This window comes from Fundulus heteroclitus, unplaced genomic scaffold (assembly GCF_011125445.2).
Source record: "Fundulus heteroclitus isolate FHET01 unplaced genomic scaffold, MU-UCD_Fhet_4.1 scaffold_36, whole genome shotgun sequence".
Taxonomy (NCBI): Eukaryota; Metazoa; Chordata; class Actinopteri; order Cyprinodontiformes; family Fundulidae; genus Fundulus; species Fundulus heteroclitus.
In genome coordinates this window covers 2,347,767-2,371,646 of record NW_023396770.1, presented here as the reverse complement: position 1 = coordinate 2,371,646, position 23,880 = coordinate 2,347,767, and the positions used below count along the sequence as shown (strand labels likewise).

General features: G+C 43.2%; 3 protein-coding genes and 1 long non-coding RNA gene across 4 annotated transcripts; all 4 read right to left on the bottom strand.

The window, feature by feature from the left end:
• Nucleotide 1: 1 nt before the first annotated feature.
• LOC118559892 lies at nt 2-1,041 on the bottom strand. Its single transcript, XR_004929000.1, has 3 exons — nt 615-1,041; nt 346-429; nt 2-103 (listed from the first exon to the last, which is right to left on the bottom strand). It is a non-coding gene; the product is annotated as an uncharacterized LOC118559892 (long non-coding RNA).
• A 6,131-nt stretch (nt 1,042-7,172) lies between these two features.
• Nucleotides 7,173-11,890, bottom strand: LOC105918919 (C-C chemokine receptor type 6). The gene is made up of 2 exons (XM_021311480.2): nt 11,460-11,890; nt 7,173-9,665 (listed from the first exon to the last, which is right to left on the bottom strand). The coding sequence occupies exon 2, from the start codon at nt 9,654-9,656 to the stop codon at nt 8,571-8,573; it is 1,086 nt and encodes a 361-aa protein (XP_021167155.2). The 5' UTR covers nt 9,657-9,665; nt 11,460-11,890; the 3' UTR covers nt 7,173-8,570.
• Nucleotides 11,891-13,435: 1,545 nt separating this feature from the next.
• LOC118559889 (C-C chemokine receptor type 6-like) lies at nt 13,436-14,619 on the bottom strand. Its single transcript, XM_036130568.1, has one exon. It carries the CDS (start codon nt 14,617-14,619, stop codon nt 13,537-13,539), a length of 1,083 nt encoding a protein of 360 aa, XP_035986461.1. The 3' UTR covers nt 13,436-13,536.
• A 5,088-nt stretch (nt 14,620-19,707) lies between these two features.
• On the bottom strand, nt 19,708-22,719 carry LOC118559888 (C-C chemokine receptor type 6-like). Its single transcript, XM_036130567.1, has 2 exons — nt 22,645-22,719; nt 19,708-20,857 (listed from the first exon to the last, which is right to left on the bottom strand). The coding sequence occupies exon 2, from the start codon at nt 20,846-20,848 to the stop codon at nt 19,760-19,762; it is 1,089 nt and encodes a 362-aa protein (XP_035986460.1). The 5' UTR covers nt 20,849-20,857; nt 22,645-22,719; the 3' UTR covers nt 19,708-19,759.
• Nucleotides 22,720-23,880: the final 1,161 nt, after the last annotated feature.

Genomic DNA, 23,880 nt, shown 5'->3' with positions numbered 1-23,880 from the left:
TTGATGGCTTCTTGAAACCTCAGGGTGGTAGAATGTAGCTTCACCAAACTGGATAGTTGCCTCTTACGTTTTAAAGAGGGTGTTCCCCTTCTGGCAGTTGGGGCTGCAAAAATAAAAAAATTAAAATAAAAAATAAATAAAAAATAATAATATATATATAAATAAGTAAATACAATTAAATAAATGAGTAAAAACCAGCATATAGGTGAAAAGTGAAGAGAGGCCGAGGAGCAGAGGTGTGATTCGAACACACACACACACACTCTCACACACACACTTTAAGACTTTAAATAAAGAAAAAATGAATTAATTATTAAATAAAGAAAAAAAACCTGTATTACTAACCCTGTGAAGAGGTTGCTGGCAGATCAGTTTGAGGTGCGTTCGCGGGTTGTATCTCTGCACCTTCAGCAGCGAAAGGGCCTGCTTCTGTTAAGAAAGAAAGACGGAGCTTTTTAATGGAGCGAATTACACGCATACAATGATTGCAGCAGAAATAAACACACACACACACACACACACACACACACACACAATGAGAACATGAAACTGGGCTAATTCAGAAAAATAAAATCGATATATAGTTTCAGAGTTATAAAGAATGGTAAACTTACGAGGCGTTGGGTTTACTGGTGGAATCGTTCCTTGTGGTACAACCGTTTGGACCCTGTTGTTTTGCGAGGTGGGCAGTTTTGTTTTTTTATACTGAGAAGGGGTGTGGTTAACGTTGAAGGGGGGAGGTATCGGCTGTTGTGTGGAGGGCGGGTCTAAAAAGCTACCACTTTCTTGATCCTCAAAACATCTCTCCAGTCGCAACAGTTGCAGAACAGCGTTGACATCCGGTCTGCTATCATCTTGTCACACCATGCGTTAAGCAGAAAAATAACCGGAGTTGTTTTATCTTGAGCCTGTCTCGGAGTTGCGCGGAAGAAACCATCGACCGGTAAGCCCCGTTTTTGATTGTCATGTTGGTGAGAAGATCCTATTTGTTGAATCTGTGTCAGTTTCGAATTCCTAAAGTGGGGGAGGGGACCGGAAATGGGGGAGGGGTATGGATTCCGGAAGTGGGGGAAGGGACCGGAAATGGGGGAGGGGACCGGAAATGGGGGAGGGGGGCCGGAAATGGGGAGGGGGCCGGAAATCAAAGGGGGACCGGAAATGATTAGGGTCATAAATCACCCATCGATTAAAAAGTGACAGAAGGTATTATTTTTAATCTTTATTATAGTCTGACTGCTTTTACGGCTGAAACAAAGACTGATTTCCTCCCACCTTAAAGATTGGGTGCGCGTAACGGAATTAAATAATTCAAAATAATCATAATAATACTAATAAAAAGATTGGGTATGTATACCGGAGTTAAATAATTATAAATAACTTTAAATGATTACAATAATACTACTAAAAAAGGTTGGGTATGCGTAACAGAATTAAATAATTACTATAATATCAATGATAGTAGTAATAATATTATTAATGATATGAATATAAATGAAAATAATAATAATACAATTAATAAAGGAATAATTCATTTAATAATGATTAATGTGGGGGGTGTCACATGAGGGGTCACGTGGTGGGGTCATATGGAGGTCACGGTAGGGGTCAATGATAGGGTGTCACATGAGGGTCACGAGCAGGGTCACGTGACAATCATGTGAGTAGGGTCACCTAAAAGGTCAATTAAAAAATAAGCCCCGCCCCTTTTTAATCGCCCCGCCCACTTTTAATCCATCAAAATCGGATTAAAAAGTGACAGAAGGTATACCCCTATTGTTTTTTGATGATAACTGATCCCTCAGCTACTTATTAAATGAGAGGAAACAGTATTTTATTGAGAACCAAAGTAATCACACCCAGGGCGTTACCATCATCTCAGAAGTGAGGAGATCTTATTTTTTAGTGATTTATCATCATTCTCTTGCTTTCAGTTGCACTTCTCCTTAGTGGCTAAAAGGCCAAATAATCACAAACAGCCACAGCGCAGCACCAGGGGACTAACTTTAATTCTTTTATTTAACAAAATCTAAAGTTTTAGCAGGTTGAGTTGACATAATGACTTTCTGACATCTACGGAGCAAGCAGCCAGACCGTAAGGTGCCAAATGAAAACACTGAAGATGAGATGTTTGGTAAAAAAACAACAAAAAAGAAAACTGTTTGGTTTGATTGAATGTGACTTTGGAAAGAGCCTTGAGATGACGTGTTGTGAATTGGCGCTATATAAATAAAACTGAATTAAATCATAAGCCACATGATTTAATTTATAACGATCAGATCTGTCTTTCTACCTAATTCATATTCCCAATCAGAGCGCACCATCAAGCAAACAGCTGATGCACACAGCAGCAGACAGAGAGCGGCAGCCCCAGATCAGCCTCCGTTGTTTCGGCTCGAACAGGAACTAAACTTCTCAGCGGTTGCTAAAAAGAGGAGCTGATGTTTCTGAGGGAAATCTAGAACATGTGAAGGTTCCACATCTCCCAAAGGACAAGATAACCACAGACGAGTGGCTGAAGGTTATTTATGAGGACTTTGCTGAACACTGTTTCCTGAGGGGAAACTCAGATCAGGGGTTTCGAACAAACAGATCTTGAAAAAAAAACTGAAATAACTTCCTTATTTTATTTCTAAAATAAGGAAACAAGAATGGTGTTTGGTGAGCTAAACCAAAACCAGCGGTCCCACTGTGTTTCTGTCCCACTGTGTTTCTGTCCCACTGTGTTTCTGTCCCACTGTGTTTCGGTCCACCAGGTTAAAGCCTTTGGTCAGCTCGGCCTCGTCTGTCTGACCTCCTGCAACACAAACACTTCACCATAAAACTGTATTAATGATTTGTGACGCAGTGTTGCGCCAAGAAGGGAGGTGTGACCGGTTTTTCAAATATGGTTGTAGCCAATCAGAACGAGGTCAACTAGAATACTGTTTATAATAGTATTCATCTGTAATATTCTGTTCTGGTTTATGTTTATTATTTGGTTAAATTTAGCTCTGTCCTGTTTTGTGTGTTCTATTTTGGCTTGTTTGTATCTTTAGACTTGTTCTGTTTGCTCCCTTGATCATTTCCACCTGGTTTTAGTTAATTGGTCCCTCCCTGGTACCTTGTCTGCCCGCCTATTTAAACCTCGCTTAGTTTTCAGTTTGTTGCCGGGACTTCACACTCTTTTCGTTGGTAAGAGCCCCCAGTACTTTGTTGTATTTAACCTGTTCTTGTTCTTTTTTGAGTCTGTCCAGTTCTTGATGTCGGTACCATTTCTGCCTGGACCCTGTGTGTTCGCCTGCCCAATTCCCTCACCTACTTTTCAATAAACACTGTAAAGGATTTACAACCGTGTCTGGCTGACCACTGGGTTCGTCTCTTCACAAATCATCACAGTAAGTCCCGGCCATATGATGAATCGGTCGCCAAGACACTTTCTCCGCTCAGGAGTTGCTATGCTGCGCGAGCCCGGTAATCCATTCAAAATGCCGACTCTCGAAGCTCACTCACCCCAAGTCTGTCATCCTCAGAGCGCGCCCGTCCAGACTTGGATTATTTTTTTGAGGTTGAGGCGGATGTGGTGCGGGAGATCCGTCCAGATCTTTTCTCGGAACCGGCTCGGCTTTCCTCTCCTAACGTGGAGCCGCAAGGACCGCCACTGGCTTCAGCGGTCGTGCCCCGTCAGGAAGCATCAGTCCTCCAGCAGGGTCCATCACCTCGCCGCCGAAGGAAGAAGCGCTCGCCTGCCGGCCATCCATCCAGCATTGGCGGGCAGCCGCCCGACGAGCCAGTCCGGCCTCACCCGACTGCCGAATCCCTGGCTCGACCCACTTCCGGTCCAGCAGACAGGAGTTCCTCGCCTCCCAGAGTTGAGAGGCCCACAGCTCCCCCTGCTGGCGTCCGTGACTCGGAGTATTTTACACCAGAGAGTAAAATAAGAACTTTTGCCCCCATCATCAAACGTCTCAGGGAGGCTCTACTAATCCAATATTCAGAGGAGCTGAAGGAGAAATTAAAGGAGGTTGAGGGACATTATAGGTCAGCCCTCCAGGCTTTCTACTGCCGACCTGAACCTGTCTCCGAGGGTCCGGCCGACGCCTCGGCTCCTGAATCTTTCCCCGAGGTTCCGGCTGACGCCTCGGCTCCTGAGTCTGTCACCGAGGGACTGGCCGACGCCTCGGCTCCTGAGTCTGTCACCGTGGTTCTGGCCGACGCCTCGGCGCCCGTCAAGCCTAACGAGGGGGTCTGGGAGGACCTGCCTCCGCCCAAGTCACGAGAAGGGGTCCGGGAGGATCTGCCTTCGCCCAAGTCCGATGAGGGGGGTCAGGAGGTCCTGCCTCCGCCAACACGTGACGTGGGAACCCAGAGGGGCCCGTCACTGTCCTGCGACGTGGGAACCCAGAGGGGTCCGTCGCCGACATGTGACGTGGGAACCCAGAGGGGTCCGTCGCCGACATGTGACGTGGGAACCCAGAGGGGTCCGTCACCGACCTGCGACGTGGGAACCCAGGGGGGTCCGTCGCCGACATGTGACATGGGAACCCAGGGGGGTCCGTCACCGACATGTGACGTAGGAACCCAGAAGGGTCCGTCGCTGACCAGTGAGGCGGGATTCCAGGGGGATCCTTTGTTCTTCGGGCACCCTGGGCCTCCAAAGCTGATGCAGCAACTGTGGTCTCCTGGAGTCTTTGAGCCTCTCGGAGTTATGTGCAAGTCTAGACCCCTTATTGCCCTCATAGACTGCAAACTTTGGGAGAGACTTTATTGGATGTCGCTTTCTGAGACCCTCCAGGAGCTGGTCCTAAGACTCCTGGTGGCTAAGGGTCTGACTTTGGCCCCTGGAGCCTGTAGCCCGGGGCCTCCTGAAGCCTGTAGCCCGGGGCCTCCTGAAGCCTGTAGCCCGGGGCCTCCTGAAGCCTGTAGCCCAGGGTCTCCAGTAGCCTGTAGTCAGGCTCCCACCTTAGCAGCCTGTAGTCAGGCTCCCACCTTTGCAGCCTGTAGTCAGGCTCCCACCTTTGCAGCCTTTAGTCAGGCTCCCACCTTTGCAGCCTGTAGTCAGGCTCCCACCTTAGCAGCCTGTAGCCAGGCTCCCTCTTCAGTCGCCTGTAGCCAGGCTCCCTCTTCAGTAGCCTGTAGTCAGGCTCCCCCTTCAGTCGCCTGTAGCCAGGCTCCCCCTTCAGTCGCCTGTAGCCAGGCTCCTTCCTTAGTCGCCTGTAGCCAGGCTCCTTCTTTAGTCGCCTGTAGCCAGGCTCCTTCTTTAGTCGCCTGTAGCCAGGCTCCTTCTTTAGTCGCCGGTAGCTAGGCTCCCGCACTGGTAGCCAGTGACCAGGCGCCGCCACCTGTAGCCAGTGACCAGGCGCCGCCGCCTGTAGCCAGTGACCGGGCGCCGCCGCCTGTAGCCAGTAACCAGGCGCCGCCTCCCCCAGCCGGTAGTCCGGCGCTCTCCTCAGTCTGTAGTGCGGCGCCTCCCTTAGCCTGTAGTCCGACGCCGCCCTTAGCCTGTAGTCCGACGCCGCCCTTAGCCTGTAGTCCGGCGCCTCCCTTAGCCTGTAGTCCTGCCTCTTCCTTGGCCTGTAGACCGGCGCCAGGATCTGCATTCTCTTACTCCAGGTCGCGCCGACGGCCTCCGAGGTTCCTGGCCCGTCGACGGCCTCCTGTCGCCCTGATCCGCCGACGTCCTCCTGGACGCCCGCCGGAACGTCTGTCACGCCGGGGCCGTCCTCCTGGACGCCCGCCGGAACGTCTGTCACGCCAGGGTCGTCTTTTGGGACATCTACCAGACTACCAGTCTAGAAGACCTTTTGTTTGGAACATGTTTGTTGGTTTTAGTCCGCCCTGTCTGGGTTGTTTTTTGTTTAGGTTTTGAACTATTTTCTTTTGCTCACCCTGTCTGGGTTGTTTTGTTTTGTATTAGGTCTGTCCCTCCGTCCTGAAACCCCCTCCACCCACCCGGTCTGGTCTGTTTGTTTTTGTTTTCAGAGGACGTCTGGAATCCGTCCTTGAGGGAGGGGCTCTGTAATATTCTGTTCTGGTTTATGTTTATTATTTGGTTAAATTTAGCTCTGTCCTGTTTTGTATGTTCTATTTTGGCTTATTTGTATCTTTAGACTTGTTCTGTTTGCTCCCTTGATCATTTCCACCTGGTTTTAGTTAATTGGTCCCTCCCTGGTACCTTGTCTGCCCGCCTATTTAAACCTCGCTTAGTTTTCAGTTTGTTGCCGGGACTTCACACTCTTTTCGTTGGTAAGAGCCCCCAGTACTTTGTTGTATTTAACCTGTTCTTGTTCTTTTTTGAGTCTGTCCAGTTCTTGATGTCGGTACCATTTCTGCCTGGACCCTGTGTGTTCGCCTGCCCAATTCCCTCACCTACTTTTCAATAAACACTGTAAAGGATTTACAACCGTGTCTGGCTGACCACTGGGTTCGTCTCTTCACAAATCATCACATCATCTCTATATTTATTCAGTATATATCCATGTCCTGTACTTATGGAACCATTGTTTATCCTGCACTGCTGCTGGTTAGACCTAAACTGCATTTTGTTGCCTTGTACCTGTGTAATGACAATAAAGTTGAATCTAATCTAATCTAATCTAATCTAATCTAATCTAATCTAATCTAATCTAATGATGGAGCTGCATATCATTACCACACCCAACCATTTTACCAAGGACGGACATGGGGCCTGATGAAACAAGTTGATGATATTATTTAAATGAAATTCTTTGGAGAATTTACCTACGCAGCAACATGAACTTATTGAAATGGTTTATAGTGATGTCATGGCACCTTTAATTATATGTTATATTTACCACACCTTGTTTGGGAGAAGTTCCCACACAGGTGAATCCTGCTCTTCCTAGCTGACTCCAGCCTCCATCCTCTCCTCACTCTCCTCCATCTCCAAACTGTCTTTTCTTCTCTCACCTAAACAATCCAATCAGTACAAAAACCTGAAGGGCAGCAACTTTCCAACCAACACCCACGCTTTTGACTGAACACCGAGGTGCTTAAAACTGTCAAAACCTGCAGGCTGAATTCCAGATCTGGTTCCAGAGAGCAGTTTAGACCCTTCTGTGGGTCCTGATGCTGCGGCTTCAAGGCATCTCAAACACGTCAAGATGAAGTGTCGACAATCTTTGCTGCCATTTGGTGTTAAGTATCAGAATTACCACCAGAGTGAGACAAACATCTTTGGATTGATAAAATATTTATTTTTACACTTTAAATCCACTGAAATCCAGATTGTACATCAGCCTCAAAGCTGACATTCAAGCAGCAGATTAATGTTGCGTAACCTCTTAAGTCTGAGGGTCTATTTACCAAAAAAAAAAAAAAAAACATGCATACTCGTATTTTAAAAGGCATTTCTGAACTTGTACAGTGACTAAACTGAGAAAAAGAAAATATCTACCAGAATAAAGTAAATTATTCTAGGCCTGAGAAAATGATATTTAAATGCCCCAAAAAAAATAAGTCCCGCCCAAAAAATAAAAAAAATAAAACAGATGTTTACATACAAGACTCATACATTTGCTGTAAAGAAGGAAATAAACACAATAATTTGTAACGACAACATCCTGGTTACATCTGTAGCAAGTTTAGTTTCCCCACAACAAGCAATGAAGAAGTTCTACATGTTTAGACTGAATGAAATCCAGATGGAACCCATACAGTTTAGTGCCAGTATGGCCCAGTTGGCACAATTTTTGAAATTTGAAATTTTTCTTGAAATTTAAAAAGTGGGATGCTATTTGTATTTGATATATACTTTTGTAGAGGCGTCTCCGATGACTATCTGGAGAAATGATGAGTGTGTGTCGTCTCAGTTAGTCAGCTACATGCGTGTTATTGTTGCTAAAGAGCTCACGCCTGACAGGAGGCAAATGTTTCAGGGTTTAATCTTTAAACTGATCCCAAAGCTGATTAAGTTCAAGCAGAAAAAAGCTGAAAGAAAATGGAAGGAGATAAAGACAGAGAGCCGCCTGGAGCTGAGAAATTAAGTCTCCATATTTAACATCCTCGGCTTAAACAAGTTCACATGAACCAGAAAAACCCCAGATATCACTAAAAGTCAGGACAATATTAGGATTAATCTATAGAAAGTATTTTTGACAAACATTTCAAACAAATTGAAGAAATTCTCCAGGTTTTAGAGGCTGAATAAAACCTCAGTAATAAAGATTTTTTGAATTTGAAATAAAGCTCAGCTCTCCTTGTTCAACTTTTCTGTTCTTCAGCATCCTTCAGCCGAGAGCAGAGATGTTACTGAGGAACATAAGGATCCCAGCGTTCAGGGTCCAGAACAACCTGCAGGCTTTTATTTGTAAAAGTGGACGGTGAAGACAGTCAGAAATAAAGGGAGAGAATGTCGGCTCAGGAGTGACATCATCAAAACGGGACGTTTCTCCGACGCTAAGAGGCCAACAGCAGCACTGGAGGAGCTGCAGGACTTTCCAACAAGTTCTGGTTCTACTTCAGACGACGGTCCGTTGGGTTCTCCACGTCTGAGAGGGACGGCCATTTGTCAAAATCTGCTTTAGAACAAGTTCCTTTGAAATCTGCAGGTCTGAATCAGCTCCTGACGCTGATCACATGGTAATAGACGCGCCTTTATTGGAATCGTCCACCAATGTAGCTACATGGGAGATGTAGGTATTGGAGGTGTCACTGGAGAAGTGGCGGTTCCTGAACTTCACCCTGAAGACGGCGTACAGCACTGGGTTCAGGCAGCAGTGCATGTAGGCCAAGGTCTGCAGCAGGGTAATCGCCGTCTGCAGGGAGTCCGCAACGTGACAATCAATTTGGTCGAACAAACTGATAGTGTCGAACAAAAGGACGAGGTTGTATGGCAGGTGGCAGAGGATGAACACGAGCACCACGACCAGCACCACTCTGACTGCTTTGTGTTGCTGGAAGTTTCTGTTTTTCAGCAGGGTGACCATGACTGAGGCGTAGCAGAAGATCATGATGAGCAACGGCAGGAAGAAGCCAATGGAGAGCTGGATGATAGGAACGCCTATCTTCCAGATCCTTGCTGTCCCAGTGTTGTGAAATTTAATCTCACAGACATACTGAGGAGCTGTTGGAGTCTTTTCCTCTTCATCAAAGCCAATATAGATGCTATGTGTTGGCTCGTACCAGTGGTAGAAGTAGAAAGTGGGAACAGACACCAGGACGGCACAGAGCCAGATCAGGACACAGATAACGCGGCTGTATGACAGCGAGCGTAGCCTGAAGCTGCGGCGAGCCTGGACGATGGCGATGTAGCGGTCGGTGCTGATGCAGGCCAGCATCAGCATGCCGCTGTACAGGTTGACGCTGTAGGAACCACGCAGCAGCTTGCAGGCCACCTGGCCCATCGGCCAGGAGTACAGCTCGTTGTAGATGATGAAGGGTAGAGCCAGGACGAAGAGCAGGTCAGCGATGGCCACGTTGAGCAGGTAGACGTCCGTCATGGATTTGGTCCTCTTGTAGAAGGCGTAGGTGAGGATTACCAGGCCGTTCCCCACTAAGCCCAGGATGCAGATGATGGCGTGGATGTAAGGACCGACCACAAGGCTGACACTGTAGCTGGTACTGAAGAGACACAGACTTTCTGTACTGCTGATGTTGTAGTCGTCATAGTAATCATCATAGTAGTAAGTTGGATTATCTGAATTATTGAAAAAAGACATCTTGTTTCACTGTAATAAAAGTCAGAGAGAAAGTTAATCAGAATATGTTAAATTAAGACAATAAAAATCAGCAATTCCCAACCAAATGTTTAAAAGTATTAAAACCCAGTAGACGGTTATAATGTTGACAAGAAAGACAAAGTGAAATTCCAACAAGGAAAACTTTCAGTTGTGCCATAAAATGGCTGATCGGACTATGGCCCCTTCATGGGCCGTCCGTTTTTCCGATATTCCTTATCGGAGCCTTGGTGGAGTATGTGTCAGTTTCATTGACGTTTAGATTAATTTATTTTCCATATAAATAAAGTGGACTAAATATTGATAAATTGCCCTTAGGTATGAGCTTCTTCACAGTTTACCGGGCCTTTCACCCAATGAACGCCTGACATACCAGATGAGATGAACCCAGACGGTCAGCTGACGTAGGATTTTCTTGACGTCCGTGTAATTGCATTGTTTAGCTAAAGGTAAATTCTGCAAGAAAGAAAAAGCTCTTCAGAGAGACCTCAAAGGTGCTGCAGACATTTCAGCCTAGTACTGCTTGTGTTCTACCTCAAAAACAACCTCTTTTTCAGCTGTGAACATTTGGCAGAAACCTTATATAAAGCAGCAAAGAACAAAGATGAAGAATTTGGCTAAAAGATTGCTGAAATAGTTCAACTCTGTGACAAAAACAGTCGCTGAAAGGTCAACAAAAAAAGCGGACAAAGCAGTGTATAGTAATAAGAAGTAGCCCCATGTCTTCCCCAGGCTCCAGAGCTAGCTGTGGAGTACCACAGGGCTCCCCGTTCGGGCCAACTCACTTTACGATGCGTATATCTAACCTTCGTTTTGGTAAATCTATCAGACAAGATGGAATCTATTCTGTCCAAGAGAGATTCAGAAAAACTAGTCCATGCATTTGTTACTTCAAGGCTGAACTATTGGAGTTCTTCACTTTCAAGAAGCCCACAAAATGTAGACGAAAGTTTTTCTACAGCATTTGGATCCTTTTATGTTCTTACTTCCTTGAGATAACATTTGTTATGAATCGGTAGTATAATAAATTGCGGCTATGGATTGTTTACAGACTCCTTGTTGTTCTATGTGTTCACTGGAAGTTCATACTGGTTGGTTCGGCATAGGAACCGGTTATACTTCAGGTTGAATGATTGTAACAAGTTAGAACAGCACCATTAACTGATTTTAAGAGAACAATCATTGACCGCACGCTCTCTGATACTGTCACACCAGCCTTTCTGTTTCACAAGCCAGGAGGGCGACACAGTGACAGTAACACTGAGGTGCTTTGCACAGACGGACAGAGAGATCAAAACCAGATAAAAATATTAATTAGGAGTGTGTAAACTTTCTAGATCCACCACGTTTCCCCAGTAAATGCTGAACTGCTGTACATTCTGCCATGTGATCGGACCGACAGTAAAAAACAAATCACATGATGTTCGGTCCAGAAAACAACCAAGAGTCTGATGGAAAGTTTAGAATTTAAACGTGTAATTAATTCACAACATTATTAATCTACAGGAAGTTCCCCATGACTGATTTATTCTGCAGGTAAAATACTGACGGTTCTTCAGAGAACCAATCTGCTGAACAGAACAAAAGTCAACCTGGACTACAAACTGAAACAAAACTCCTAAAGAAACGCTCAGTGACTCAAACCAAACACTTTATTTTACTAAAAACAAGAAGACTAAACGCTTTAAAATAACTGTGATTTTATTCAGTCATTTAAACAATCCAGCATCAAATTGATCTCCTTCAGTATTTCTCTCATGCAGTCTGTTAAACCAGGATTCTCACCTTCTGAAGCTGATTTTAGGATTTTAGTTCCTCCTTCATGTGCTGAATCAGCGCCCTGAGAGGAGAAGACGATCGTTTTACAGTCTGAGCTGCTTTCTGTGTCAGAATGATCCAATGCTTCCTCTTTGCTTTAATGTCTCAGAAAACACAAACACAAACACACAGAGTGACGTGAAAAACCGGTCTGATTTGTGTGGCATTAACCCAGCGGTTGTTCCTCTACTTGTCCACCAGGTGGGGGTAGCGTACCACTCAGCCCTTCGTCCACCTTGTACCTCCATATTCTCAGCTGTAGGTTTGGCGGCATCATGCTCATTTATGGACTCATAAGGTGTGTCTGAACTCTAATGTTGGGCCACTAAATGGTGGTGTTTAACTCACCGAATGATAAAAGCAAAGTTGTAAATGCTGCTTAAACTTATTTTAGAAATGTAAAAGTTAAGTCCTACATATACCTATCAAATAAACCAAGTTTAAGGAAGAATCCAGGAAAGTTTTCTAAAGCCTGAGTGGAAAAACCAGATCTGTTTCTCTTATCCAGCTTCCTGCCCAGCAGGTCCTCATGTTCCTCTCTGTACTGCACAGATTTCGGTAAATCTCCAAATTAGACCTAGAGATGTTCTAATTTTGGTGTTTTCTACACGCTCAGGTTAAGCTGAGCGTAATAAAGATTTTTTGAATTTGAAATAAAGCTCAGCTCTCCTTGTTCAACTTTTCTGTTCTTCAGCATCCTTCAGCCGAGAGCAGAGATGTTACTGAGGAACATAAGGATCCCAGCGTTCAGGGTCCAGAACAACCTGCAGGCTTTTATTTGTAAAACTGGACGGTGAAGACAGTCAGAAATAAAGGGAGAGAATGTCGGCTCAGGAGTGACATCATCAAAACGGGACGTTTCTCCGACGCTACGAGGCCAACAGCAGCACTGGAGGAGCTGCAGGACTTTCCAACAAGTTCTGGTTCTACATGAGACGACGGTCCTGTCACTACCCGATCCGTACCATAAGCTCATTTGCGCGTGCCCAAATAGAATAACTTCTGGTGGGAAATATTTCGTTTTTCTTACTTTTTTATTCTTTTTTATTTTTTTGAGGCAGGGGTTTCTTTTTGTATATCTTTGTATTTGCGGCAATAATCCATATTCTAAACAATAAACAACGGAAATACATAAAAAATACATTGTTTTTTGTTTTTTTTTAATAGCAAAAATGTTTCCCAGTTGTGGTTAGGGAAATAAAAATATAAATCATTTCTTAAAGCACATAAACCCCCAGCTATAAACACATATAGGAGTACAGAAACATATTTGATTTAGAATTTTTTTTATCATTTATTTTATTTGCATATGTATGTATTTTGTGCTTAATAAATGCATTTTAATAAGGTATGCCTTCGCTTTGTGTGTGTTCTTTGTTCTATTCCCTGTTCGTTTTTGTAAAAAAAACAAAAAAAAAATAAAAAAATAAAACAATGCGGCTACTATAATGACGAGGTCTTCTCTAGTTTATGATGTGTACACCAGAGGGTGCTAATTTCTCAATCGATACTTTTAACTTTCTAATAAAATAAATGTTTAGAACATGATTATTTGTATAACGAAATTCACCGTATAATTAAGGATTAAATATTTTTTTCCAGTCCTGTTTGAACAAGCAATAAAACTAACAGAGTGCATTCAGACAATACAGTTAAACATTACGCAATGATTCCCGGACTGGAAGCTGGAGCATATCCGATGATGACGTCAAGCAATACAATGGAGAGAATGTAAAACGTATCAATTTCTTTCAGAAAAGTCTTCAATATTTTATTTATGATATAGTTTAGCATTTTTTAATGATTTAAGTATAGAAATAAGTATTTTCCGTACCGTAATTACATCATTTTTTTGGCGACCCGGAAGTTATTCTGTTTGCGCTTGCACAAATGAGCTGATGGTACGGATCGTGCTACCGGTACGGATCGGGTAGTGACAGGTCCGTTGGGTTCTCCACGTCTGAGAGGGACGGCCAGTTGTCAAAATCTGCTTTAGAACAAGTTCCTTTGAAATCTGCAGGTCTGAATCAGCTCCTGACGCTGATCACATGGTAATAGACGCGCCTTTATTGGAATCGTCCACCAATGTAGCTACAATGGAGATGTAGGTATTGGAGGTGTCACTGGAGAAATGGCGGTTCCTGAACTTCACCCTGAAGGCGGCGTACAGCACTGGGTTCAGGCAGCAGTGCATGTAGGCCAAGGTCTGCAGCAGAGTAATCGCCCGCTGCAGGGAGTCCGCAACGTGACAATCAGTTTGGTCGAACAAACTGACAGTGTCGTACAAAAGGACGAGGTTGTATGGCAGGTGGCAGAGGATGAACACGAGCACCACGACCAGCACCACTCGTACTGCTTTGTGTCGCTGGAAGTTTTTGGCTTTCAGCAGGGTGACCATGACTGAGGCGTAGCAGAAGATCATGATGAGCAACGGCAGGAAGAAGCCAATGGAGAGCTGGATGATAGGAACGCCTATCTTCCAGATCCTTGCAGTCCCAGTGTTGTGAAACTTAATCTCACAGACATACTGAGATGCTGTTGGAGACTCTTCCTCTTCAACAATCCCAACATAGTCGGTATATGTTGGCTTGTACCAATCGTAGAAGTAGAAAGTGGGAACAGACACCAGGACGGCACAGAGCCAGATCAGGACACAGATAATGCGGCTGTATGACAGCGAGCGTAGCCTGAAGCTGCGGCGAGCCTGGACGATGGCGATGTAGCGGTCGGTGCTGATGCAGGCCAGCATCAGCATGCCGCTGTACAGGTTGACGCTGTAGGAACCACGCAGCAGCTTGCAGGCCACCTGGCCCATCGGCCAGGAGTACAGCTCGTTGTAGATGATGAAGGGTAGAGCCAGGACGAAGAGCAGGTCAGCGATGGCCACGTTGAGCAGGTAGACGTCCGTCATGGATTTGGTCCTCTTGTAGAAGGCGTAGGTGAGGATTACCAGGCCGTTCCCCACTAAGCCCAGGATGCAGATGATGGCGTGGATGTAAGGACCGACCACAAGGCTTACACTGTAGCTGGTACTGAATTCACACGGATTTTCTGTACTGCTGTTGTAGTAGTCATCATAGTCATCATAGTAGTAAGTTGGATTATCTGAATTATTGAAAAAAGACATGTTGTTTCACTGTAATAAAAGTCAGAGAGAAAGTTAATCAGAATATGTTAAATTAAGACAATAAAAAGCAGCAATTCCCAACCAAATGTTTAAAAGTATTAAAACCCAGCAGACGGTTATAATGTTGACATGAAAGACAAAGTGAAATTCCAACAAGGAAAACCTTCAGTTGTGCCATAAAATGGCTGATCGGACTATGGCCCCTTCATGGGCCGTCTGTTTTTCCGATATTCCTTATCGGAGCCTTGGTGGAGTATGTGTCAGTTTCATTGACGTTTAGATTAATTTATTTTCCATATAAATAAAGTGGACTAAATATTGATAAATTGCCCTTAGGTATGAGCTTCTTCACAGTTTACCGGGCCTTTCACCCAATGAACGCCTGACATACCAGATGAGATGAACCCAGACGGTCAGCTGACGTAGGATTTTCCTGACGTCTGTGTAATTGCATTGTTTAGCTAAAGGTAAATTCTGCAAGAAAGAAAAGCCTTCAGAGAGACCTCAAAGGTGCTGCAGACATTTCAGCCTAGTACTGCTTGTGTTCTACCTCAAAACAGCCTCTTTTTCAGCTGTGAACATTTGGCAGAAACCTTATATGAAGCAGCAAAGAACAAGGATGAAGAATTTGGCTAAAAGATTGCTGAAATAGTTCAACTCTGTGACAAAAACAGTCGCTGAAAGGTCAACAAAAAAAGCGGACAAAGCAGTGTATAGTAATAAGAAATAGCCCCATGTCTTCCCCAGGCTCCAGAGCTAGCTGTGGAGTACCACAGGGCTCCCTGTTCGGGTCAACTCACTTTACGATGCGTATATCTAACCTTCGTTTTGGTAAATCTATCAGACAAGATGGAATCTATTCTGTCCAAGAGAGATTCAGAAAAACTAGTCCATGCATTTGTTACTTCAAGGCTGAACTATTGGAGTTCTTCACTTTCAAGAAGCCCACAGAATGTAGATGAAAGTTTTTCTAGAGCATTTGGATCCTTTTATGTTCTTACTTCCTTGAGATATCATTTGTTATGAATCGGTAGTATAATAAATTGCGGCTATGGATTGTTTACAGACTCCTTGTTGTTCTGTGTGTTCACTTGAAGTTCATACTGGTTGGTTAGGCATAGGAACCGGTTATACTTCAGGTTGAATGATTGTAACAAGTTAGAACAGCACCATTAACTGATTTTAAGAGAACAATCATTGACCGCACGCTCTCTGATACACCAGCCTTTCTGTTTCACAAGCCAGGAGGGTGCGACACAGTGACAGTAACACTGAGGTGCTTTTGCACAGACGGACAGAGAGATCAAAGCCAGATAAAATATTAATTAGGAGTGTGTAAACTTTCTAGATCCACCACGTTTCCCCAGTAAATGCTGAACTGCTGTACATTCTGCCATGTGATCGGACCGACAGTAAAAAACAAATCACATGATGTTCGGTCCAGAAAACAAACAAGAGTCTGATGGAAAGTTTAGAGTTCGAACATGAAATTAATTCACAACATTATTAATCTACAGGAAGTTCCCCATGACTGATTTATTCTGCAGGTAAAATACTGACGGTTCTTCAGAGAACCAATCTGCTGAACAGAACAAAAGTCAACCTGGACAAGAAAATGAAACAAAGATCCTAAAGAAACGGTCAGTGACTCAAACCAAACACTTTATTTAACTAAAAACAAGAAGACTAAACGCTTTAAAATAACTGTGATTTTATTCAGTCATTTAAACAATCCAGCATCAAATTGATCTCCTTCAGTATTTCTCTCATGCAGTCTGTTAAACCAGGATTCTCACCTTCTGAAGCTGATTTTAGGATTTTAGTTCCTCCTTCATGTGCTGAATCAGCGCCCTGAGAGGAGAAGACGATCGTTTTACAGTCTGAGCTGCTTTCTGTGTCAGAATGATCCAATGCTTCCTCTTTGCTTTAATGTCTCAGAAAACACAAACACAAACACACAGAGTGACGTGAAAAACCGGTCTGATTTGTGTGGCATTAACCCAGCGGTTGTTCCTCTACTTGTCCACCAGGTGGGGGTAGCGTACCACTCAGCTCTTCGTCCGCCTTGTACCTCCATATTCTCAGCTGTAGGTTTGGCGGCATCATGCTCATTTATGGACTCATAACCTGTGTCTGAACTCTAATGTTGGGCCACTATATGGTGGTGTTTAACTCACCGAATGATAAAAGCAAAGTTGTAAATGCTGCTTAAACTTATTTTAGAAATGTAAAAGTAAAGACCTTCATATACCTATTAAATAAAATACGTTTAAGGAAGAATCCAGGAAAGTTTTCAAAAGCCTGAGTGGAAAAACCAGATCTGTTTCTCTTATCCAGCTTCCTGCCCAGCAGGTCCTCGTCTTCCTCTCTGTACTGCTCAGATTTCGGTAAATCTCTAAATTAGACCTAGAGATGTTCTAATTTTGGTGTTTTCTACACGCTCAGGTTAAGCTGAGCGTAATAAAGATTTTTTGAATTTGAAATAAAGCTCAGCTCTCCTTGTTCAACTTTTCTGTTCTTCAGCATCCTTCAGCCGAGAGCAGAGATGTTACTGAGGAACATAAGGATCCCAGCGTTCAGGGTCCAGAACAACCTGCAGGCTTTTATTTGTAAATGTGGAGGGTGAAGTCATTTAAATCCCATATTAAACAGGTTTCCAGAGTTTCCTTTTTTCACCTCCGGAATATCGCCAAAATTAGAAACATTCTGTCCAGGAGTGATGCTGAAAAACTAGTCCATGCATTTGTTACTTCAAGGCTGGACTATTGTAATTCTTTACTATCAGGAAGTCCACAAAATGCAGTTCGAAGTCTTCAGCTGATTCAAAATGCTGCGGCAAGAGTTCTGATGAAAATCAACCAGAGGGATCATATTTCTCCTGTTTTAGCTTCCCTTCATTGGCTTCCTGTTAAATCAAGAATAGAATTTAAAATTCTCCTTCTAACGTATAAAGCCCTTAATAATCAAGCTCCATCATATATCAGAGCTCTGATTACCCCGTATGTTCCTAACAGAGCACTTCGCTCTCAGACTGCAGGTCTGCTGGTGGTTCCTAGAGTCTCTAAAAGTAGAATGGGAGGCAGATCCTTTAGCTATCAGGCTCCTCTCCTGTGGAACCAACTCCCAGTTTTGGTCCGTGAGGCAGACACCCTATCTATTTTTAAGACTAATGTTAAAACTTTCCTTTTTGACAAAGCTTATAGTTAGAGTGGCTCATACCCTGAGCTATCTCTATAGTTGTGCTGTGATAGGCCTAGGCTGCTGGAGGACATCAGGGTCTAATTTTCTCACTCTACTGATTTCTACTGTTCTCCAGTTTTGCATTGTATTACATTGAAATGACTGTCGTCATTTCAGCTTTTAACTTTTTGCTCTCTCTCTTTTTCTTCATAGTAGGTACACCTGGTCTGGCGTTCTGTTAACTATGACATCATCCAGAGAAGACGGCTCACCCGCTACTACCATCTAATGTAGAACAGATTACTAGATCAATGTGTGCTTCTGTGCTTTTTTGTTTCTCTTGTTGTGTCTCTGTTCTGTCTTCTGTAACCCCAGTCGGTCGAGGCAGATGACCGTTCATACTGAGCCCGGTTCTGCCGGAGGTTTTTCCTTCCCGTTAATGGGTGGTTTTTCTTCCCACTGTCGCTTCATGCTTGCTCAGTATGAGGGATTGCAGCAAAGCCATGTACAATGCAGACGACTCTCCCTGTGGCTCTACGGTTCCCCAGGAGTGACTGCTGCTTGTCGGGACTTTGATGCAATCAACTGGTTTCCTTATATAGGACATTTTTGACCAATCTGTATAATCTGACCCAATCTGTATAATATGATTGAACTTGACTTTGTAAAGTGCCTTGAGATGACATGTTTCATGATTTGGCGCTATATAAATAAAATTGAAGACAGTCAGAAATAAAGGGAGAGAATGTCGGCTCAGGAGTGACATCATCAAAACGGGACGTTTCTCCGACGCTAACAGGCCAACAGGAGCACTGGAGGAGCTGCAGGACTTTCCAACAAGTTCTGGTTCTACATGAGACGACGGTCCTGTCACTACCCGATCCGTACCATCAGCTCATTTGCGCGTGCCCAAATAGAATAACTTCTGGTGGGAAATATTTAGTTTTTCTTACTTTTTTATTCTTTTTTATTTTTTCGAGGCAGGGGTTTCTTTTTGTATATCTTTGTATTTGCGGCAATAATGCATATTCTAAACAATAAACAACGGAAATACATAAAAAATACATTGTTTTTTGTTTTTTTTTAATAGCAAAAATGTTTCCCAGTTGTGGTTAGGGAAATAAAAATATAAATCATTTCTTAAAGCACATAAACCCCCAGCTATAAACACATATAGGAGTACAGAAACATATTTGATTTTGAATTTTTTTTATCATTTATTTTATTTGCATATGTATGTATTTTGTGCTTAATAAATGCATTTTAATAAGGTATGCCTTCGCTTTGTGTGTGTTCTTTGTTCTATTCCCTGTTCGTTTTTGTAAAAAAACAAAACAAAAAAAACAATGCGGCTACTATAATGACGAGGTCTTCTCTAGTTTATGATGTGTACACCAGAGGGCGCTAATTTCTCAATCGATACTTTTAACTTTCTAATAAAATAAATGTTTAGAACATGATTATTTGTATAACGAAATTCACCGTATAATTAAGGATTAAATATTTTTTTCCAGTCCTGTTTGAACAAGCAATAAAACTAACAGAGTGCATTCAGACAATACAGATAAACGTTATGCAATGATATCTTCCCGGACTGGAAGCTGGAGCATATCCGATGATGACGTCAAGCAATACAATGGAGAGAATGTAAAACGTATCAATTTCTTTCAGAAAAGTCTTCAATATTTTATTTATGATATAGTTTAGCATTTTTTAATGATTTAAGTATAGAATTAAGTATTTTCAGTACCGTAAGTACATTATTTTTTTGGCGACCCGGAACTTATTCTGTTTGCGCTTGCACAAATGAGCTGATGGTACGGATCGTGCTACCGGTACGGATCGGGTAGTGACAGGCCCGTTGGGTTCTCCACGTCTGAGAGGGAAGGCCAGTTATCAAAATCTGCTTTAGAACAAGTTCCTTTGAAATCTGCAGGTCTGAATCAGCTCCTGACGCTGATCACATGGTAATAGACGCGCCTTTATTGGAATCGTCCACCAATGTAGCTACAATGGAGATGTAGGTATTGGAGGTGTCACTGGAGAAATGGCGGTTCCTGAACTTCACCCTGAAGGCGGCGTACAGCACTGGGTTCAGGCAGCAGTGCATGTAGGCCAAGGTCTGCAGCAGAGTAATCGCCCGCTGCAGGGAGTCCGCATTGTGACAATCAGTTTGGTCGAACAAACTGACAGTGTCGTACAAAAGGACGATGTTGTATGGCAGGTGGCAGAGGATGAACACGAGCACCACGACCAGCACCACTCGGACCGCTTTGTGTTGCTGGAAGTTTCTGTTTTTCAGCAGGGTGACCATGACTGAGGCGTAGCAGAAGATCATGATGAGCAACGGCAGGAAGAAGCCAATGGAAAGCTGGATGATAGGAACGCCTATCTTCCAGATCTTTGCTGTCCCAGTGTTCTGAAATTTAATCTCACAGACATACTGAGGAGCTGTTGGAGTCTCTTCCTCTTCTTCAATCCCAATATAGATGCTATGTGTTGGCTGGTACCAGTGGTAGAAGTAGAAAGTGGGAACAGACACCAGGACGGCACAGAGCCAGATCAGGACACAGATAACGCGGCTGTATGACAGCGAGCGTAGCCTGAAGCTGCGGCGAGCCTGGACGATGGCGATGTAGCGGTCGGTGCTGATGCAGGCCAGCATCAGCATGCCGCTGTACAGGTTGACGCTGTAGGAACCACGCAGCAGCTTGCAGGCCACCTGGCCCATCGGCCAGGAGTACAGCTCGTTGTAGATGATGAAGGGTAGAGCCAGGACGAAGAGCAGGTCAGCGATGGCCACGTTGAGCAGGTAGACGTCCGTCATGGATTTGGTCCTCTTGTAGAAGGCGTAGGTGAGGATTACCAGGCCGTTCCCCACTAAGCCCAGGATGCAGATGATGGCGTGGATGTAAGGACCGACCACAAGGCTGACACTGTAGCTGTTACCGAATTCACACGGATTTTCTGTACTGCTGCTGTTGTAGTAGTCATCATCATAGTCATCATAGTAGTAAGTTGAATTATCTGAATTATTGAAAAAAGACATCTTGTTTCACTGTAATAAAAGTCAGAGAGAAAGTTAATCAGAATATGTTAAATTAAGACAATAAAAAGCAGCAATTCCCAACCAAATGTTTAAAAGTAATAAAACCCTGCAGACGGTTATAATGTTGACAAGAAAGACAAAGTGAAATTCCAACAAGGAAAACCTTCAGTTGTGCCATAAAATGGCTGATCGGACTATGGCCCCTTCATTGGCCGTCTGTTTTTCCGATATTCCTTATCGGAGCCTTGGTGGAGTATGTGTCAGTTTCATTGACGTTTAGATTAATTTATTTTCCATATAAATAAAGTGGACTAAATATTGATAAATTGCCCTTAGGTATGAGCTTCTGCACAGTTTACCGGGCCTTTCACCCAATGAACGCCTGACATACCAGATGAGATGAACCCAGACGGTCAGCTGACGTAGGATTTTCTTGACGTCTGTGTAATTGCATTGTTTAGCTAAAGGTAAATTCTGCAAGAAAGAAAAAGCTCTTCAGAGAGACCTCAAAGGTGCTGCAGACATTTCAGCCTAGTACTGCTTGTGTTCTACCTCAAAACAGCCTCTTTTTCAGCTGTGAACATTTGGCAGAAACCTTATATGAAGCAGCAAAGAACAAGGATGAAGAATTTGGCTAAAAGATTGCTGAAATAGTTCAACTCTGTGACAAAAACATTCGCTGAAAGGTCAACAAAAAAAGCGGACAAAGCAGTGTATAGTAATAAGAAATAGCCCCATGTCTTCCCCAGGCTCCAGAGCTAGCTGTGGAGTACCACAGGGGTCCCTGTTCGGGTCAACTCACTTTACGATGCGTATATCTAACCTTCGTTTTGGTAAATCTATCAGACAACACGGGATCTATTCTGTCCAAGAGAGATTCAGAAAAACTAGTCCATACATTTGTTACTTCAAGGCTGAACTATTGGAGTTCTTCACTTTCAAGAAGCCCACAAAATGTAGACGAAAGTTTTTCTAGAGCATTTGGATCCTTTAATGTTCTTACTTCCTTGAGATAACATTTGTTATGAATCGGTAGTATAATAAATTGCGGCTATGGATTGTTTACAGACTCCTTGTTGTTCTGTGTGTTCACTGGAAGTTCATACTGGTTGGTTCGGCATAGGAACCGGTTATACTTCAGGTTGAATGATTGTAACAAGTTAGAACAGCACCATTAACTGATTTTAAGAGAACAATCATTGACCGCACGCTCTCTGATACACCAGCCTTTCTGTTTCACAAGCCAGGAGGGCGACACAGTGACAGTAACACTGAGGTGCTTTGCACAGACGGACAGAGAGATCAAAACCAGATAAAAATATTAATTAGGAGTGTGTAAACTTTCTAGATCCTCCACGTTTCCCCAGTAAATGCTGAACTGCTGTACATTCTGTCATGTGATCGGACCGACAGTAAAAAACAAATCACATGATGCTCGGTCCAGAAAACAAACAAGAGTCTGATGGAAAGTTTAGAATTTAAACGTGTAATTAATTCACAACATTATTAATCTACAGGAAGTTCCCCATGACTGATTTATTCTGCAGGTAAAATACTGACGGTTCTTCAGAGAACCAATCTGCTGAACAGAACAAAAGTCAACCTGGACTAGAAACTGAAACAAAACTCCTAAAGAAACGGTCAGTGACTCAAACCAAACACTTTATTTAACTAAAAACAAGAAGACTAAATGCTTTAAAAAAACTGTGATTTTATTCAGTCATTTAAACAATCCAGCATCAAATTGATCTCCTTCAGTATTTCTCTCATGCAGTCTGTTAAACCAGGATTCTCACCTTCTGAAGCTGATTTTAGGATTTTAGTTCCTCCTTCATGTGCTGAATCAGCGCCCTGAGAGGAGAAGACGATCGTTTTACTGTCTGAGCTGCTTTCTGTGTCAGAATGATCCAATGCTTCCTCTTTGCTTTAATGTCTCAGAAAACACAAACACAAACACACAGAGTGACGTGAAAAACCGGTCTGATTTGTGTGGCATTAACCCAGCGGTTGTTCCTCTACTTGTCCACCAGGTGGGGGTAGCGTACCACTCAGCCCTTCGTCCACCTTGTACCTCCATATTCTCAGCTGTAGGTTTGGCGGCATCATGCTCATTTATGGACTCATAACCTGTGTCTGAACTCTAATGTTGGGCCACTAAATGGTGTTTAACTCACCGAATGATAAAAGCAAAGTTGTAAATGCTGCTTAAACTTATTTTAGAAATGTAAAAGTAAAGACCTTTATATACCTATCAAATAAAACACGTTTAAGGAAGAATCCAGGAAAGTTTTCTAAAGCCTGAGAGGAAAAACAGATCTGCTTCTCTTGTCCAGCTTCCTGCCCAGCAGGTCCTCATGTTCCTCTCTGTGCTGCTCAGATTTCGATAAATCTCTGAGTTAGACCTAGAGATGTTCTAATTTTGGTGTTTTCTACACGCTCAGGTTAAGAGAAACAACTTAGCGCCAGCTCAGCTCAGCCAACAACCATCATCTCTTCATTATAATTCCCTTTTTTTTCTCATCCTGTACCAAATAACTTAATTAACCCACTTCACTTTACATTCTCCCCTCCAAAGCAATTACGTCCTACAATTAAAAAATTTTCTTCATAACAAAAACCTTTTGATTACTGATTAAAAACAACATATTTTTGCTAGAAGACATAGACTAAAAAGGGATTTTGTAGACTAACACCCTCCTGTCACTTTCTTTTTTCAAATATCACATTACACATGTCAGCTTACATAATAATATATATGATTTAGCAATGGCATCTAGGTGTTATTAGAGTGTATCTGTTGCTTTATGTCTGTTGGTTGTGCTGTTCTTTTTGTGTCTCTTTCCAGGTGATGGAGCAGACAGAGGACATTTTATCATTCTCTTCCTTTTATCTCCTCTTTCTTTCACCTCTACTCTTTTTTTTTTCTTTTCTTTCACTTTTTGTTCTTCCTTTACTCTCCCATTGTCATGTCCATATAATTTGAAATTCTCCTTGCAGGAATCATAATAAAGCTATTTACAAGCATAAATCAA

Coding starts and splice junctions, on each gene's coding strand:
- LOC105918919 (XM_021311480.2), bottom strand. CDS start 9,656: ATGTCTTTTTTCAATAATTCAGATAATCCAACTTACTACTATGATGAT.
- LOC118559889 (XM_036130568.1), bottom strand. CDS start 14,619: ATGTCTTTTTTCAATAATTCAGATAATCCAACTTACTACTATGATGAC.
- LOC118559888 (XM_036130567.1), bottom strand. CDS start 20,848: ATGTCTTTTTTCAATAATTCAGATAATTCAACTTACTACTATGATGAC.